Source organism: Scleropages formosus, chromosome 9, assembly GCF_900964775.1.
Source record: "Scleropages formosus chromosome 9, fSclFor1.1, whole genome shotgun sequence".
In the NCBI taxonomy this organism is placed as follows: domain Eukaryota; kingdom Metazoa; phylum Chordata; class Actinopteri; order Osteoglossiformes; family Osteoglossidae; genus Scleropages; species Scleropages formosus.
The window spans coordinates 31,191,743-31,210,409 of NC_041814.1; the positions used below are offsets into that span (position 1 = coordinate 31,191,743).

The window sequence follows — 18,667 nt, forward strand, 5'->3', positions numbered from 1 at the left end:
AGCAGGCCCTGGCTAAACACACTGCACCCCCTTCCAGAGTAAACATTTAGTCATAATAGTAATGATAATAATTTATCCAAAAATAACTCATTTTAAAATCCAGGAAAAAAAATGTTAAATGTCTGCCAATGGAATCTGACACAAAAAGGAAAACAAAAAATGTGTAACATTTACTATGAGCCGAACATGAGGGAAAATACACAGAATCACAAACAGAAATTCACATATTACATCTTCAGTGCTCTCATATGTGCTGTGCTATAGAGGCTTTTGTTTACTAAATTATGAGTAAACTTTTGTAGCTTTTCATGCATTTCTGGTCATTTCTGATAATGAGCATTTTAAAATTCTTAAGAAAATTCGGAAAATTCTTAAGAACGCAGAAAAGGCCAATGGAGAAATTGTCTGAGGTGCAGATACAGTAGACACTCATGTACGTGTAATGTGTATGATATATATATATATATCATGGTTGTTAAGTGGCGCATGACTGTATATATAATATATATATACAATCACTCGCGGCTTAACAACATTCCGCTTAACGCCTGACCACATATACCATAGTGGTGTTATAAATTTATAATGGACCTGAAAAATTCTTATAGACATCATAGCCGTCGCAACATCGTAGCGCAATGTTACTCATGTGTTTGTGGTAGTGCTGCTGTAAACAAACTTACTGCGCTGCCAGTCGTATAAAAGTATAGCACATAAAATTGTGTACAGTACATAATGCTTGATAATGATAATAAACACCTGTCACTGGTTTATGTATTTACTAAACTGTACTTTTTATCCTTATTATTACAGTGTACTCTTTCTAGTTATAAAAAAGTTTAATGTAAAACAGTATACTTTGTTATGCCAGCAGCATCACAAATCTCATGTTTACTGCATCTCTTGACTGCATCGAGGCTATACCATCTGGGCTTGTATCAGTACACTCTGTGACCGAGGCTGTACCATTTAGCTTTGTATAAGTACACGCTGTGATCGAGGCTATACCATCTAGGTTTGTTTTAGCATAATCTGTGATAGAGGCTATACCATCTAGCTTTGTATAATTACACTCTATGATGTTCACACAAAGACAAAATTGCCTAATAATGCATTTCTCAGAACGTATCCCCTTCATTAAGCAACGCATGTCTGGATATATACACAGTAAAAACATAATAAAAGAAAATTTCTTTCAGCTCTGTGAATGAATAGTAAAAATTAGTACTGCACAGTAATGTGTCGTGTCCATGTGTCATGTCAGCAGTTGAAATAAGGCGTTTGAATGTTCTGTCACAAAAAGTCCAAGTGCTTTGTTTTTCCACATCTCAGTGGAAAACACACAATGTCTCAGCAGTGATGAGTCCTGGCTGAACTAACACTTGGGCTCACTCTGGGCTGGCAGCCTCTAGAGGACAACATCAGGATCTGTGTGGTTGCTCTCATCCTCCACGTCAACCTGGAACAGATGGATATGTGGTTGAGGCCTTGTAGCAACAGGAGACACAATGATATTCACTTGTGGACATTCATGTCACTATGAACCAAGATTCTTGTTGTTGCCAACAGATGAGGTGGTTCTCGTAACAGACACTGTAGCCTTCATCTGTTTAGGGTCTCTGCTTCACTCAGATGCAACAGCATCATCTCAGTGTCGCAAAAATAGTGAAACACCTTTGAGGACAAACTGGGAGCAGTTGTCCTCAAACAATGGTTTTTTTGGAGAAAGCCAGAAATATGAAAATGACAACTTTCAAACTGTATTTTTACTATGTTCCGTTAAGTGTCAAATACTCACTGTGAGGTTGGTCACTATTTCTTCCATCTCACAGCTGGATTTCATGTCTCCTGAAAATGGAAGCACAGTTGCTGTGACACTATTATGCACAAATCATTTTCTAGCCCATAACTAAAAAGAAAAAACCCACCTACAGCAGCACAGGGTCTTAAGCTTCCCGATTAACAATACTGTACATGTCAACTTTTAGAGACAGAAAAGCAGGTATCTGTTTGTGTGAGTACACTGAAGGTGAACTCCTAGAAACACATGACACTTTTTAGAGTGTGAAGAGGACACCACTCACGCTGATGTCTCCACTTCCAGGCAACTAAGACAACTGTGGCCAAAATCAGCAGAATTGCACCAATGATCCAGAAAGACTGTGTCACGTGGCTCCTGGGGGACCAAAAGAAAGAGAGAGAGAAAAAAAGAGCTGATTCCTTTATCCGAAGCTATTTACACCACTGTGTGGCCGTTCTACTCCGGAATGTATTTTTACTGGCACAATTCAGGGTAAGAACTTTGGTCAAGGGCACTGCATCACGAACGTGGATATCAATATGGAAGATTCAGTTTGAAAACTAAGGTCCAGATGCCCTACCCTACGCACTGATCCTTCAATTCTCAATCAACCCTAACATTTATTCATCTGTCTGATACTTTCCTCCAAATCAATTTACAATGTACAAAAAAAAACTAACAATTATTTACCTTTTTGTGCAAGTACATTTCAGCTGAGTACCTTTCTGCGAAGTATTACTGCAGGTTGGATCTGAACTCAGTCTCCGAAGTTACAGGCAGCAGCTACAACTACTGTGTTACCAAGTGCCACAAAACTCAGTTCACTTTCCCCACCCTAGTCTTTACCAGGAGGTCATTTTACCTCCAGTGTAAATCTACCTGTTAATGAATAAGAACTATTTTAACTTGTAGGTGAATTTAAGATAAGTGAATCAGGACAAACTAGGTTCACTAAAGCAAACAATTTTAATTGATAATGAGAAGTGAAATGGCTAAACTTTCCTTCCTGTGGATATGCTCGATAAACACGTACATGTTTGTTACGTTTAATAATTTTAATAAGAATCTGTTTAATAATGTGAAGCCTATACGCAGCAACTCATGTATTGTACGCTGGTCCATATGGAGGAATGTGACAAATTCACTGTACTCAACAATCACGAGTCTGCTTCCAAATCTCTTGCTCAGGTCATGTAAATGCTTGTATTGTGTTGATGCTCATTCCATCAATGCACTCCTTGTATTGTCCCCTGGGACGTTCGTCACTTGGGCGAAATGCCTCTGCTAAATGAATAAATGTGAATGTAAGTGTGGTTAGACGCAAAGGGGCTGACCGCTGACCAAAGCAGAGCTAGTGTAGGTCGGAATGCAGTGTTCGCACGAGAAGTGAAACCACACACAAACCACTGGTTAACATGGCCACTTCCCACAACCGGCTTCGACAGCTTCTCTCACTTCTCACTGCAAACACAATGACCGCAGGGTTTCTTTGATGCACGAAGTGTTTCTTCCTAGACTGGCAGGCACTGTTCTCAGATCCCTAATCAGCTAAATGTGAAGTCAAATACGACAAGCAATATGGTGTCACCTCTTCAATACCTATAAAAATACTCTTCTTTTTTACTGTGCGAGAAGAAATCTAAAATGATTGGTATGTAGCACATTTTTGCGTCTTCCCCATTTCTATAGCAGGAGAATTTCTGCTTATAAAAATGTTTGTTTGTTTGAAGAGTCTAATGGGAGATCTAATCCTTGAACCCTTGTGGTTAAAAGTTTTACTGGATTATCACACAAAAAGATCATTCAGTAGACTAAGGGAACCCACCTATGCTCTTTCTGGAAATCCCTGTCTGTCAGACCAGCGGATGTCAGCGGAGAAGATGGGGTTGTTTTGGTTGTCCCAGTCCATTTGGTCAAAGGTGAGGAATTTGGGTGTAGTACAGTAAATCCTGTTGTCAACAGTGCTGATCCAACTGATGATGTTCTCACTGGAAGAGGTGACACTACTGCTGGTTCTCTCACTGTTGGATGAGTTGACCCTACTGGTGACTCCGTTGTTGATGGAAGAGTTGAAACTGTTTTTGATTCTCGCATTGATGGAAGGTTGGACCCTGCCGGTATTTCGCCCCTTGATGGAAGAGTTGAGACGCCTGCTGGCAGGGTAATTGGCAGATCTGATGATCCTTCCCGTGTTGGTGGTGGTGGTACAGCTGAGACTGCTGATGCTGCTGTTGATGCATTGGAAACAGTTGTTTTGTGCGGAGTCGTCCGAGAAGATGAGTTATCAGTCACAGGCTGTGTTGCTGTTTCAGGCGGGAACACAAAAAAGTATTGGAAATTCTGATCGCTAAACTTAAGCCTGTTTGGCAAGACATTACAGTATTTTTTGCCAGGAAACTATATTTCAAACTGCCAGTCCAGCCTGCAGTCAACATGATCAAAATGAATATTAGCAGACGTCAGAGGAAGCATCATATGCTATGAATTTGCAGAATGAAAATATGACCTAGTTTGCAGAAAATACAATAAGAACTTCATAGTAAGAGTCATAGGGATCAAAAGTCCTTCATGGGTGAAATTAGATACGTTAATTTCGTCAAGCCTACATATCCAAATCATAGGTTCACCCAGCGCTTAACAGTCAAGGTTCCTGTTTCCCCCGCTGACCCCATTGCTCTTACTGCTCATGCCCCCTCACCTGTAGCTGGTGTCATTACAGTGATGTGTATGGGGACCTGAGCATCCCCAGATGCACACCAGTACCAGCCCTGGTCCTTTTCAGTCAGCGCCTTCAGAGTCACTGCGAAAACCCCCGTCCCGTTGTCACTGATGAGGACACGGTTGGCTCTGGCCTCTCCGGCCGTTACACAGGAGCCCCAGTCGCTGGATCTGCACCACTTGCGTGGGCTGAGGGCGTAGCGATCCCTGTAGAAGCAGCGCACAGTCACACTGTCCCCAGCCACACCGGCCACCATGTTGTCCAGCACCGAGAGACCAACGGAGCCTGAGGCACAGAGGTAGTCAGAGTGGACAGTGAGAACGGCGAAGGGAACAAGGCAGTAGTCAATCACAGGGCACCAGTCCACCACCCAGCATCAGTTCATCAAAGTGTATAAATCAGTCACAGACCATCAATCAGTCACAGATCATCAATCAATCACAGGGCACCAGTCAGTCCCAGAGGATAAATCAATCACAGACCATCAATCAATCAATCACAATCCATCAATCAGTCTCAGGGCATCAATTGATTATGGGGTAATCAGTTACATTATCTTCCTTAGGGCATAAAATAATTTTGTGCTGTACACAGAGTACAGACACTGAAGTGACAATAACGTTCACATACAGAAGTGGTAGCACATTCTCCAGTGTCATGACATCAGAGAACCTGCCCGAAACGTCTGATTTAATATTTCACATTAACGTGAAATACATTTCAACAGTGGTTGATTTGCACATTGATGTGTAACTTTCCTACTATCTGTAAGCCACCTGCCCACTTCTTGTTCCACGGGAAGTGAATGAATGACCATCACCTGAAATGTAACCTCTGCATTTCGTATCTGATCTCAAGTGCCTATAAAATTATTATTAAATAATAATAATAATAATGTTTAAGGGAAACGGTGACCCACCAGCAGTGACTGTAAGGAACACAGAGGCCTTGACGTCAGGTTTCACAATGCTCCCGATCTTCACTGCGCACCAGTACTTATTGGTGTCCCTCTCCGTCAGGTTTCTCATGGTCACGATGAAGAGCTGCTGCGACGACTCGTCCCTGATCGACACTTTTCCTCCGCTCTGGGTGGACGTGCTCCGTGCCATCACGAGGCACGTGGCCCACTGGTATCCTCTGCACCAGTACTTGGTGTTGTCCTTGTATTTCGGGTCATAGTGGCAGGGGACTGTGATCGAAGCGCCTTTCTGACCAAGGACCTTATGTAAGGTCCACACACCAAGAGCACCTGGGAACACAGTAGAACAATGAGTCCACGTTTGAAGCGTTTCAGATGTGACCTTTTCAACAGTCTCTCAAGTGACCCATTGCTCCAAGATGCTAGGCGGTGTAGTGATCAAAGTTGGCTCTAAAGGTTGCTGGTTCAAATCCCAACTACCTCTCTAATGCACTTCCTCAGGGTGTTCACTCTAATTTATTCCCATCAAAATATCCAAATGCAGAAATGGGGAAATCATGGTAACTTGGAGAAAATGATCAGCTGAGAGTAAATGTGAGTTAAAATGAGTGAGTTCAAGTGTGACTGATTGGAATCAGTATCTTCAATAGACGGTGAATTTCGTTTTTATCATATAACAGAAACAAAAGGCGGTGGAGCTGTAACATATTACTTCCGCTCGTCTAGTTAAAACACGGGGGGGGGCGCAGGGGTGCAGTGACACAGTGGGTTTGACCCGGTCCTGTTCTCTGGTGGGTCTGGGGTTCAAGTCCCGCTGGGGTGCCTTGCGACGGTCTGGTGTCCCATCCTGGGTGTGTCCCCTCCCCTTCCGGCCTTACGCCCTGTGTTACCGGGTTAGGCTCCGGTTCCCCGCGACTCCGTATGGGACAAGCAGTTCAGAAAATGTGTGTGTGTGTATTTTATTAATTTGCCAAACTGACAAAGTGCAGATGTTTCCTTTGTACGCAGCTGTACGTCCCACAACAGTGTTTCCATCAATCACGTTCACGTTACTACGATTTACTCTGCAGTTGAACTTCCCCCACTGGTGCCATTCGAAAACATCCCAGTGGGTGGAGAGCCTGTCAGATACCTGAGTAAATGAGTCCAATACATATCATTATCTATGTATTTGCTGTTTGAATTCACTTCTATAGGAGTTTTTGGGGGGATATGAACCAGCAACATGGTGGTGTCTCACACACACACACAAAGTTCTGTGCCCATAATCCAGTGTCTATGTCTAAAGCTCTTTGTTTTTTGTCAATGCACTTTTGTTCACTTTTGAACTCTGCATGTTACTTTGGGGGACAAAAAATGTGTGATTAATAAGCATATAAACATAAATGTTTTAAAGCTAAACACTGTTTGCACACATCTGAGATCCTGAGTGCAGCTCAGCTGATTTTGGCCCAAAGTTACCATGTCAGTTCACCTTTCACATTTCCGCTCATCTTTGTGGGTCAGGAGAAACGTGCAGTGAAATCTGTGCAATTGTGGTTTTCCCTCGATTGAGCCAAACAGGAACAGAAGACGTCAGAGAATTGGGCAACCCCCAGCGGTTAACGCACCACTTGCCCGTTGCTTCATTTCTGGCAGCTTATTGTCATCATTCAGCAAAAATGAAGAAAAATAAATCTTTTGCAATTGTGTCCTTTCTACTCAAGAGCGTTTGGATGAGTCAGTATTATTTTTTTAATGACTTTTCATAGTTCTATCAATGTTGCATTAGTTACTTATCCAATACTAAAACTCGCAGTTTTTATATGCCCGAGATTTCATGTGTTCCTGAAACAGATAAAAAATCTATTATACATTTTTCCCTAAATGCCACTTCTGAGCTGATAGACACCGCATTTATAACCGTACTGTTTTACATCACTTTTATTTATTCAGCTGATGCGTTTCTCCAAATGTATAACTATGTACCTATTTTAACAGCAGAACCATTCTTACTGTATCAATTTAGAGTAAATTCAGAGTTCAACCGGTAGCATGGTGATGAGCATTGCTACCTTTAAACCCAAAAGTCACAGGGTTGAATCTCCCCTCCAGCTGTAGTACCCTTGAGCAAGGTACTTACCCTAAATTGCTTCAGTAAATACTACTTAGCTGTATAAATGGATAAATACACACACACACACACACACACACACACACATTTTCAGAACCACTTGTCCCATATGGGGTTGCAGGGAACCAGAGCCTACCCAGTAACACAGGGCGCAAGGCCAGAGGGGAGGGGACACACCCAGGACAGGACGCCAGTCCGTCGCAAGGCACCCCAAGCGGGACTTGAACCCCAGACCCATGGGAGAGCAGGACCCGGTCCAACCCATTGCGCCACCGCGCCCCCTAATAGATAAATAATTGTAGGCAAATCAACAATATAAGTTGCTTTGGAGAAAAAGTGTCAGATAAATAAAGGAACACACTTTGGTCAAAGGTACTACAGCAGGAGGTGGGATTCAAACCCAGCTCCTTCACCTCTAAAGGCTGCAGTACTGACAACTGCACCACCATCTGCCCCCAACTCCTTACGTTAAAATACCGAAAGGTTTTGCACAAAATGTCACATGTATGGCAGAAGTAAACACTGTGAAATGAGTGATAATTCAAAAAAACTGAAAAGTAAACTATTGGTAGTGTCTGTGACAATGGCACCGCATTAATTTGCATTACGTTTGAGAAATTAAAAGTATCTTCAAGTCATTAAATCAAACAAATAATGTAACGTGTCCAGTAGCTAACTGACTCTTTAAAACTGATTTATAAAGGTCCCAAAAACCACAAAGTCTCAACTTGTGACACAGAAAGTCTTACCTGGGCTTCCAGCAAGGAGGATGAGGAGGGAGAAAAAGGTGAGAGGAGCCATGTGTGCGCGTAGACACGTGCGCATGTGTGTGCGAACGCGTCCGAGTCGGCAGTAGTGCGCACACGCAGTGAGCATGAGTTCCTGATTCTTGGCCAAAACAGCGTGGACTCACCCCTGTCACCAGCACTTCCCATTTTCTCATCGCCCATTAAGAAGTTCATCTAACCCCCCCCCCACCTCCCGAGAAAGTTGAGCAATCCCCCCCAGAACAAATGTCCCCAAACCTCATATTGGCCCTAAATACTGCAAGTGACCCTGCCTATCAAAGGAAAAATATATCTGTAATTAAATATGGCTGTCAATACTATAACTTCTTCAAATAAATTAAGTTCCTAAATAGTATTTGGTTACAAAGCTGTTCAGCATTAACATACAGTACAGATATTTCAGCTTTTATGTTTCATACACTTGCAAAAATGTCAAAAATCCTGTTTTCACTGTGTCATTATGGGGCATTGAGTGTACATTGAAGACTGAAAAATTAATTGAAATGACCTGAGCATAAGGCTGCAACATGTGAAAGAAGCAAAGGGGCCTGAATACTTTCTGAATGCTTTGTAAAATATGAACTAAATGTGAATGTAAGATTTTATGAATAAGGATGACTTCATTCATAAGAAATACTGTATCTTCACCAGAGAGGTACAGAATCATTTCAGCACTGCTACTCTGTGTCCCCACAGCTATACTCAGTGACACTAACAATTAGACTGAAAGATAAGAGTATGGCTGAAAGCACTTACACACACACACACACACACACACTTTGGTGGATCTGCCACTTCTCATTTCCATCAAAATGATAAAAGATGTAGACCTGAAAAGCTGAGCAGTCTAAACAGACACAACAGTATTGCTGAACATTATATTTACAAAGGGCAACAAAAAAAAGGAGAAAAAAAGTTTTGGACACAGGTTTGCCATTTTTAGTCATTTAATGCCTTTCACAGCCATTTGGACAGAAAATACCAAGGGAAATTTCTTTTTAAAAAAAAAAAAAAAATTGGTCGCAAGTTGGACCTATTTCTGTACCGTGAAGCACAAGAAATGCGGGTCTATCACGGAACGCAGCACAACACACTTCAGAGTAAATGCGGCTTCACTTGAGGCGACTTTACACGTAAATAAACCGGCTGTCAAACACTAAACATTAAAAAATAAAAAGTCAGAGTAGAGAGAGAGAATAACAGTTTTCATTGTCCATCTTCACCGAAGAGTCGCCGCTGTCTCACTGCTGTCCACGGGGATTTGTGAACTGGACTGGCCACGGGTCATAAGGGGAAACTGGACATTGGGTCACGACCTGTGAAATTCCTTATCTGGAGAGAAAGAGAGAGAAATGAGAAGCAACACCATGAAGAGTCGCCTCTGAAACAAAATTACTACTTCTCATGTAAAGAATTCTTTTACAAATCAGAGCATCATTGTGAATATTCTCAGCTCATGATCTTGTTGAAGATTAATGTTACTTATACAGGAGGTAGTGGTCATCTGCGTTCTCCCTGGTACCGATTAACTGACCTGGACTAATCGGGGGGGTGTCCCCCTCAGCCAACGAAGTTAATGACCACCAGGTGAAGCACCGTGTGGGCAAACAGGAAGTCTGCGAAGGCCCTCTCGGGGGAGATGGACAGGAACTCCGCTTTGTTCTGGGGGTTGATCTGGATCCGCAGGCAAACTGTGGAGGAAGAGGAGCCGTCAGGGAGACATGGATGATGGGAAACCAGGTCACAGCAATGGAATTCTCCCTGAAATGACTGTCTTCACAAGTATGGAGACTGTGGAGCTGAAGTGACACTTTGTGTGACCTGGGAGGGATCCAATCTGGGACACGTTGTCACCTGTAGGATTTCAGAGTCCGACATCATATCTGAATATAAATACGAGCGTCAGCAGATGGGAAAGGAGCAGAAAAGCACTTCTGTAAGCATCACACTGACCACTTAACAGTCACGATTGATATTAATCCCTACAAGTGCTACTGTGGGGGGCGTGGTGACACGGCGGGTTCAGCCAGTGCCCGCTGTGTGGCAGGTCTGGGGTTCCAGTCCTGCTTGGGGTGCCTTGTGAAGGACTGGCATCCCAACCAAGGTGTCCCCCCCTTGGCCTTGCGCCCCGCGTTGCCAGGTTAGGCGTCGGCTCGCCGTGATGGATTGGATGGATGGATGGATAGTGCTACTGTGAACTTATCTCACTACCTGACTTCCACACAGACACTTCCCCCTTACTGGAGATCAATGATGTTGGAGAAACTCAGAGCAGTAAAACGGTGACAAACAGCACTCATATCTTGGGACAGTGTGCCCATTCCCCCCCAGTTCCCTGCCATGAAAGCACCACACACACACACCTGCGAGAATGAAGGAGCCCACACACGAAATGAAGCCCGACAGGAAGCTGTTGAAGGGAAACGTTCCCACGAGTAGGCAGTAGAGGAACTGCAGACCCCCCGTGAGCAGGATGTACAGCAGGTAGGCGTCCACCACCTTAAGGCGGCGCGGCGTGCTGCTCGAATACTCGTCCAGGAAGCGGGAAACCACCGAGATCACCGAGTTCGACATGATGCTGCGGGCAGCGACACCACGGAACCCAACACGAAGCGAGCGACCCGAGCAGCACAGCCGCAGTCAACTGACGTGTAACTCCACCGAACCGGAAATGTAACCGAATAAACCGGATGTGATTACGGATAAACCGGTAGTAGAAATTGATAACCCAGAAGTGATTCTGTAACAACAAGTAGTTCTGATAAACCGAAAGTAACTTTTTTAATTCATTTCAACACTTGCACCTAACATCTGTAAAGCATAAGATTTATAAAAAAAAAAAAAAAAACATACAATGAATTCTGGTTACCTTGCAAAATACGGAAAGTCATGGTTTGAAGTGACATATTAAAGAAACGATACAACTCTGTTTGAACATGCGAAAGTGCATCTTGCTTTCTTATTCTTTACATACTGTAAATACATTGTTCTAATTTAGTTTTCGGTGGGGTAATATTTGGCCATTTGTGTTGTGGAAATCTTTATCAAACATTACAGAATAGAAATATTAAGAAACACATTTCCATTAACATTTTCCGCTTGGGAAAAAAAAAAAATGTCTTCATCTACTTTAAGTATGTGGATTACAGACTTTCCACTTTACACCGAAAAAAAAAATTACTGTAAATACAGCCAAACTATAGATATATCACAGGTCCTTGTGAATCACAAACCGAAACCGATTCTGCTGAAACCGAACGTGGTGTTACAGCTAATACCGTCCCTACTACAACTTCCTATATGCACAACTTGTTCCGGGAGGGGGGCAGTGATGTGGCAGTACTTTCTGACTGAAGAATTCTTGCAACAGAAAATATACGTAATATAAAATTGCACAATGAAGTGAATAAATAACATACACAAAACGCATGAAAGTGTACGAAGGCTAACCGCCAATTTCAGGATGTTTCTGCACGTTAACTCCGAAAGAGGTAAATGGTGTTTATTCAGTTCTGGACATAGTTCGAGGTGTGAAAACTTTCACTTTGTGGTTTATTTTTAATAATGCTTTAAATATTAAAACGGGTTCTGTCGGTCACTCGAAGCCAAAGAGGCAGGAGGTGGCGCCTCATTAATATTAATACGACAGATTCGCCCCGCCCCCCGCAGATTAACATCAGATGACCGTGAACCGCACGAGTTACGAAACCGGAGGAGTGACTCGACTTTTAACGGCTCCGCGGTCCTTCTCGTTGTTCCATCGCCGGACAGCGCAGCGACCCCGCACCTCGGCAGCCCCCTTTTGTCCCTAAGGCCGAGTCCGAGCCCGGGTTTTAGGGAAGAAGATGCCGTTCGGTGTCCGGTCTGCAGGGCTAGTGGAGCTCCGCCATGCAGGACGGCACTGACACCGAGTGAGTGGACGTCACGTGTATAAAGCAAAGCACTTTAAACCTTATTAACGTGCATTTCGAGTGGACTCAAAGTACGTGTAAACCGCTCCTCGAGAGGATTTCCCTCCCGTTGTGTGAAACACGTGTTGAGAGCGGAGTTGCAGCGCCTCAGGGAAGTTAAGTAACTGTGTCGGGTTGTAGTTCCAGGGTTCGGCCGCCAGGCGGAGGCATCGGGCGCCCGGTTGGGTCTAAATAGTAAATCCCTTCAGTACCACGAGAGGAAAGTCATTCACTGCCCACAAACTGTGTCTCTTTACTCGGGAAGCGCGGCAACGTGTCCTAGTGGATTGTTTCAGAGTAAAGGACATAAATGCCGATCCCTCGTTTCTTCTTTTATAAAGCTGGAGAACCTGGGAGGTTCCTTATGAAAATGGGCTAACTCTGGCCTTGACCCTAACGTAACCCCGACCCTGACCCTGACCCACACACCCTTGTATGAGTTTTTGCCTGGAGAGCACATTTAATTATTTCGCCTGTTCCTTTCAAACAGTGAACTGTTTGGTTGCTGCTCCCGGCTTCTGCAAACATTTTGTTTTATTTCGCAGGGAAAATTATTCATCACATGATTTTCATTGTATGATCACAGTCTGCGTTGCTTATGTATACTACCGCTGTTGCCATGGTAATGACCGTCTCTTTCACTTTGTGCGTCTCTCTCTCTCTCTCAGGACTGTGTCTGGTTGGGCCCGGTGGCCTTCTTGGCGCCCGACGTCCATGTCCCTGCTGAAGAGCACCGAAGCGAAGCTCCTTGCTTGTGAGTCTCGTCCTGCCAAAACCCAGAAGGGACTTCTGTGTCCGTTGACCAGGTGCACTGAGTCTCCACTCTTCCTTTGGACAACATCAACAGGGTGTCCACTGCACCACCACTGTCCAAAGAACCATTTGCTCCCACTTAAAAGGGTTCATATACTCGACTCCTTCAAGTTCTACCTGGCATTCACTGCAGCTACATAACAAACATCTTGATGGACCGAACAGGTGCCAACGTGACACCTGTTTCGTCTATCAAGAAAGATGTTGAAAGATGTCAACATGAGACGGTTCATTGCTTGAGCACAAACAGCAAACTGTCTCACGTTGACATTTTTCTGCAATGTGATTGGCTTTAGCACTGATGGCATCCCATGGTGTCACACTGATAATGATATTCTCCTTCCGTCAGGTATCCAGAATGAGCTCTGGGCTCGCTTTGTCACACTGCCCACTCAGGACAGGATATGGACCTTAACCGTCACCAACAGGCACCAACCCAAAGTCCAAAAACCAGGTGACCTGTTTGCCGAAACATTTACTTGCATTAATTTATGAGACACTTTCCTCCAAAGTGATATACAGCTACATCAGCAACAAAGAGCTTTAGATACACACTGAATTGTAGACTGACAGCTTGTCTGTGTGACACCACCATGTTGCTGGTTCACATCCTTCCAGTGGCTCCTATAGAAGTAACATTGAAATAGCAAATAGGTAATCATAGCAGATGGTGTTGGGCTCACTGATGGAGCTGTGAGGAGATAAGGAGACAAGTGGCTCTCAAAGAGATGGGTTTGAGATCCTTCTTCAATGTGGGAAGGATTCAGCAGCTCTGAGGGAGCTTGTTGGAGACAAAACTAAGAACCTACAGGCTTTGGATTTTGGGTCCCTTGTTAGCAGGATCTATATAAAATCACTGGAAGAGCAAGTAAGGTTTTTCCCCTGAAAACGTTAATTATATTTATTCCCATCCGCTCCCTCTTGCTCCCCTTTCCTAGTCTCGAAGACCCCCCTGGTGATGATCCATGGATTCGGGGGTGGGGTGGGTCTCTGGATCCGCAACCTGGACCCCCTGAGCCGCTCTCGACCGATCATCGCCTTCGATCTGCTGGGGTTCGGCCGCAGCTCCCGGCCTCGCTTTCCTAAGGACGCCAGCCTGGCTGAGGAGAAGTTCGTCACCTCCATCGAGCAGTGGAGGCGGGCTCTCGGCCTGGAACGCATGATTCTATTGGGTCACAGCCTTGGCGGTTACCTGGCAACATCCTACACTATACAGTACCCTGAGAGGTGAGCATTAAAGAGGGCAGTAAAATAGGTGCCAGCAGGTGGCGTAGTGGGTAGAGCTGCTGCCTGGTGCTCATGGGACTCGGGTTCAAGTCCCTCGTTGTTATATTTACCCTGAACTGATGTAGATTAAAATATCCTGCTGTGTAGATGTTTAAGTAACTTTGTAGGAAACAGTTAGATAAGTAAATTAATGCAAAATGTGATCTAATGGAACACTTTAAGATTTACCGTGGTAAAGAATACTGTACATGTTTTGTCCGGATGCCCACAGGGTCAGTCACCTGATCCTTGCTGACCCCTGGGGTTTCCCCGAGAAGCCGCAGCCCGTGGCCGACGGGACGGATGACAGGCGTCCGAAGCTCCCCCGCTGGCTGAAGGTCACATTTTCCATCGTCTCACTCTTCAACCCCTTGGCTGTGATCCGGGCGGCGGGACCCTGGGGTGAGAGCAGCAGTGGGGGAGGGGGGTGAGGGGTGCACGGGACCTTCACATGGCTCTTTTATTGTCTCATCCTCTGGCAGGCGTCCTGTCCACCACTATGGAATCTGCCCCACATTTGTGCCTCGTGTGATGTGTGGAACAAATAATTAAGTGATATTAATCGCCGTCTTGTGCTCTAGGGACGTGGGTTCAAATCCTACCTCTTATCATTAGGGTAGAATGATAGGGTGGGTCAGCACTCGGCCCTAAGCTACAGCACATACACGCCTCGTTGTGCAATGAATTTAGGCTACGACTCAAGTGCAGAGAAGGAAAACTGGCAGGTCGGTCGGTTGGAGGGTCAAACCTGAGCATCCCGAAGAGAAATGTCCCGACTCTGCAGCAGTGTACAGTAAAAGTGTAAATTGGTGGAAGTAGCTTAGAGTACAAACTGAATGTTGGAAATAACCTTGAAGGTAAACGTCAGATGAAAGATTGATCTTATTTTACCTGTATTTACATCATTCTGAATTTCTATCCTGGATCTCTACCAGGTCCAGGCTTGGTCAACAGATTCCGACCGGACTTCAAGAGGAAGTTTGAGGACCTCTTTGATGATGACACTATAACACAGTACATCTACCACTGCAATGCACAGAATCCCAGGTGAAAAGGTTCATGATGTTTCTATATTCCCATCCAAACCCTTAACTCGCAAGACAAGAGTTGGATGTCATGGTCCGAAAGGCAATCTGGACCCAAGATCTGAACCCAGTCTGTTCTGGTGCCTCCTGCAGCGGGGAGGTGGGCTTCAAGGCTATGTCTGAGTCCCTGGGCTGGGCCCAGAGGCCCATGCTGCAGAGGGTCCACCTGCTTCCCCCTGCCCTGCCCGTTACCCTGCTGTACGGCGCCCGCTCCTGGATGGACAGCAATACAGGACATAGGGTGGCTCAGCTGAGGCCCCACAGCTACAGCCACACTGTGGTGAGAAGCAACACCTGGGTGGGAAAGGGGGCTATGAGCGTAGCCATTTGGCCAGGGTGCTCATGGGAGATTGGTTTTGAGCAGATATGGTTGAAGGAGGTGGGGAAAGAAGGGATGTGGGAGTAGAACCTTTGTGGCAGGAGTTGATGTTACTTCATTTAGCAGATGCTTTTGTCCAAAGCGACTTCCAATGAACTCTGTGTAGTGTTATGAGCCCACACACCTTATTCACTGCGGTGACTTACACTGCTAGATACACTACTTACCATGGGTCACTCATCCATACATTAGTGGAACACACACTCTCTCTCTGTCACTCACACACTATGGGGGAGCCTGAAGAGCATGTCTTTGGCCTGTGGGAGGAAACCAGAGCACCAGGAGGAAACCCCTGCAGACACTGTTTAGGGAGGTGGCCCAGGGCAATGGGTTGAAGGAGGCAGAGCTTGAGGTATGAGCTTGGGCTAAGTGGTTTAGGAAGGCAGTGCTGGAGAAGGATTAGTTATGGGAGGCAGTTTGGTGAGAAAGGGGGCCAAATGATGATGGGATTTCAGGAAGCGGTGAGCCCAATAAAATGGGATTAGACACACTGGTTTTAGCCTCATGTTGGATTTTCTCCAAATTCCTCAAATTCTGTTTCCTTCTCTTCCTCAGGTGATAGAAGGAGCTTCTCACCACATCTACGCTGATCAGCCGGAGGAGTTCAACAGAGTGGTGCGGGAAATTTGTGACAGTGTGGACTGAGGAGAAATGTGGACTGTCTTTTTGTATCACCCTTATTACTTCATTCTCTCTCACGCACCCACACACCCACCCACCCACACACACACACACACACACACACCCGCACAGACAATGTAACTACATTTCTTGAGGGGTTTGAACACAGTCCCATAGACTGAAACTCAGTGATGTCTCTCCTGGTCCAGTGTTGCCACATTCTTCCCACATTTAATAAAGTGGAAGGACCTGAAACACTTTGACTGCATGAGCTTGTAGACATGCAGCTCTGAAAAATCAGACCTTATAGAAACAGTTCACAAAAAATGAATGATCATAAGATGAGTATATGCATTTTTTTAAAAAATTCTAAAACACGCACATTGATGTTGCCAAGCAGAATGGGGGCAAAATACTTTTCCACGTCGTCCAAAAGCAGTTTCAATGGGGGAACTTGAACCTGTTCCTTAACTGCTAAACAAATGATTATGGAACTGGAGTATAGATGCCCCCCCCCCCATTTCAGCAGTGAGGGTGAAGAATCAGGTCCAACATAGAAGTTCATGAATACTTCACAGCCACCCTTTTCCAGTGAGAGGATTTTATGAATAGATTCACAGCTGTAAATTCCTTTAGGTTTGAGGGTTGGTGTATGAAATGGACTTGAAATTTTTATTGCAAGTTGAAGGTTAAAGTTGCAGTCGTATCATAATCCAACCATTGGGGTCAGTTAAGATCAAACCACATTTATACATGTGGGATCTCGATCTTGTTTTTTCATACATTTCTCTGTTTTAATTTTACCACAACTGTTTTTCTCAGAGTTGAAATGTAGATGAAGTAAGATTATTTAGGAGGTGTTCAATGCTTCAAATACCAAAATTTATTTAATAACGAACAGGAAAAAAAAAACGGCATGCACATAAATGCTATATGTGTGAATTATAAATTATATCCCAGGATGCCCCCACCACCACCTTTATGGAAACCAGTATAAACTTGCACAGTGAAATGCAGCCAATCATATTGTCATAAGCTGCAGTTAAAAACACACGGTGCCTTCCTTTCTTTCTTGACCTTTTCACAACTCAGCACCCTTTGAGAGTGGGTGGAACTGGGCCGTTCTTCCAGTCTCAGCCACTTGTTTGTTGTTCCGCCTGAAGTTCTTTTCCAGATTTTTTTTGTTTTTCCAGCAGTCTGTTATGTATTCCAATCTCGTCAGTCCAGTATTTCCAAATGAGATGTGCACATGTCCACAAAGCTCCTTTTTTCAGAATCTGTTACTAATCATTGACATACATTTAAAGTATAAACAAATACATAGCCAGCCAGTGGGAGGCAGTACAGAGTACCGAAACAATGAGCGTACGACCGCCTCCGTTTGACTCGTTCGCAGTGTTTACAGCTTGAATTTGTGAGCATCGGTGCTCAATAGCAATGTGAGGAACATTGCACAAGTTTCTGGGATGAATCAGTCAACAGGCACTGCTGAATAGAAGATTGTGCAGAAAATGCATTTTTATTTTCAGACATATTGAATTAGTTTTAACATTGAAAGTAACTGAAAGTGAATAAAAATGCTGTTCATTTACTGTAGCTATATTGGTGCCTTGTAAGGAACCCCGGGGATGTCTGAATTAAGCTTTTACTGAGGGTGAGTGGTTAAAGTGACTTTGACTTGGATTGGCCAAGAAATAAAAGTGTAGAAGACTTCCTTCTAAATACATTTGTAAGCTTAGCATCCTCTTTAATTTGCAGACAAAAGTTTGTATATACTTTAAACTTAAAGACATGCATGGCAAAGAAATGTTCATAAAGCCAGTGAATTTTTCCAGGTGTGATTGTTGTGACTGAAACAGTGAGCATTTCTCAAAAACATAATTTTTCAAGTAGCAAAACAGCCTAAAAGACAACACTGGAAACCAGCTATGTAATTAGTATGATTTTAGTGATTTAATAAAACAGATTTTATTACATGTGTATTCTGGACCTTTCTTTATATTACAAAAACTATATTTCACTGTATTTAATTATGTTTAAAACATTCACATTCATCATGCAGTTGCATGACTGCACTGTATATAGGTAGAGGAGGATGAATGGGAACATCGCTCTGTCAGCCCAAGGAACTATTTATAAAACCAAAGCCATATATGTTTAGCCCTTTGATATAAAATTCCATTTAATGTTCCAACACCATTCGGGTCTTCCAT

At 44.0% G+C, this 18,667-nt stretch overlaps 3 protein-coding genes across 6 annotated transcripts; 1 reads left to right on the plus strand and 2 right to left on the minus strand.

The window, feature by feature from the left end:
* Positions 1–780: 780 nt before the first annotated feature.
* On the minus strand, positions 781–8,422 carry LOC108929572 (hepatitis A virus cellular receptor 1-like). 2 transcript variants are annotated; one of them, XM_018744209.2, is made up of 7 exons: positions 8,302–8,422; positions 5,440–5,769; positions 4,500–4,805; positions 3,627–4,029; positions 2,085–2,176; positions 1,799–1,848; positions 781–1,459 (listed from the first exon to the last, which is right to left on the minus strand). In XM_018744209.2, exons 1-7 carry the CDS (start codon positions 8,375–8,377, stop codon positions 1,409–1,411), a joined length of 1,308 nt encoding a protein of 435 aa, XP_018599725.1. In that variant the 5' UTR covers positions 8,378–8,422; the 3' UTR covers positions 781–1,408. The 2 variants fall into 2 exon arrangements, with proteins under 2 accessions (XP_018599725.1, XP_018599724.1); XM_018744208.2 differs by having other exon boundaries at positions 3,627–4,104.
* Positions 8,423–9,269: 847 nt separating this feature from the next.
* LOC108929574 (dolichyl-diphosphooligosaccharide--protein glycosyltransferase subunit dad1) lies at positions 9,270–11,017 on the minus strand. Its single transcript, XM_018744213.2, has 3 exons — positions 10,704–11,017; positions 9,875–10,031; positions 9,270–9,672 (listed from the first exon to the last, which is right to left on the minus strand). Exons 1-2 carry the CDS (start codon positions 10,912–10,914, stop codon positions 9,901–9,903), a joined length of 342 nt encoding a protein of 113 aa, XP_018599729.1. The 5' UTR covers positions 10,915–11,017; the 3' UTR covers positions 9,270–9,672; positions 9,875–9,900.
* A 728-nt stretch (positions 11,018–11,745) lies between these two features.
* On the plus strand, positions 11,746–18,111 carry LOC108929573 (protein ABHD4-like). 3 transcript variants are annotated; one of them, XM_018744210.2, is made up of 9 exons: positions 11,746–11,831; positions 12,010–12,251; positions 12,959–13,044; positions 13,453–13,557; positions 14,042–14,330; positions 14,602–14,771; positions 15,305–15,416; positions 15,548–15,734; positions 16,389–18,111. In XM_018744210.2, exons 2-9 carry the CDS (start codon positions 12,229–12,231, stop codon positions 16,476–16,478), a joined length of 1,062 nt encoding a protein of 353 aa, XP_018599726.1. In that variant the 5' UTR covers positions 11,746–11,831; positions 12,010–12,228; the 3' UTR covers positions 16,479–18,111. The 3 variants fall into 3 exon arrangements, with proteins under 3 accessions (XP_018599726.1, XP_018599728.1, XP_018599727.1); XM_018744212.2 differs by lacking the exon at positions 12,010–12,251 and having other exon boundaries at positions 11,753–11,831; XM_018744211.2 differs by lacking the exon at positions 11,746–11,831 and having other exon boundaries at positions 11,998–12,251.
* The last annotated feature ends 556 nt before the right edge of the window (positions 18,112–18,667 follow it).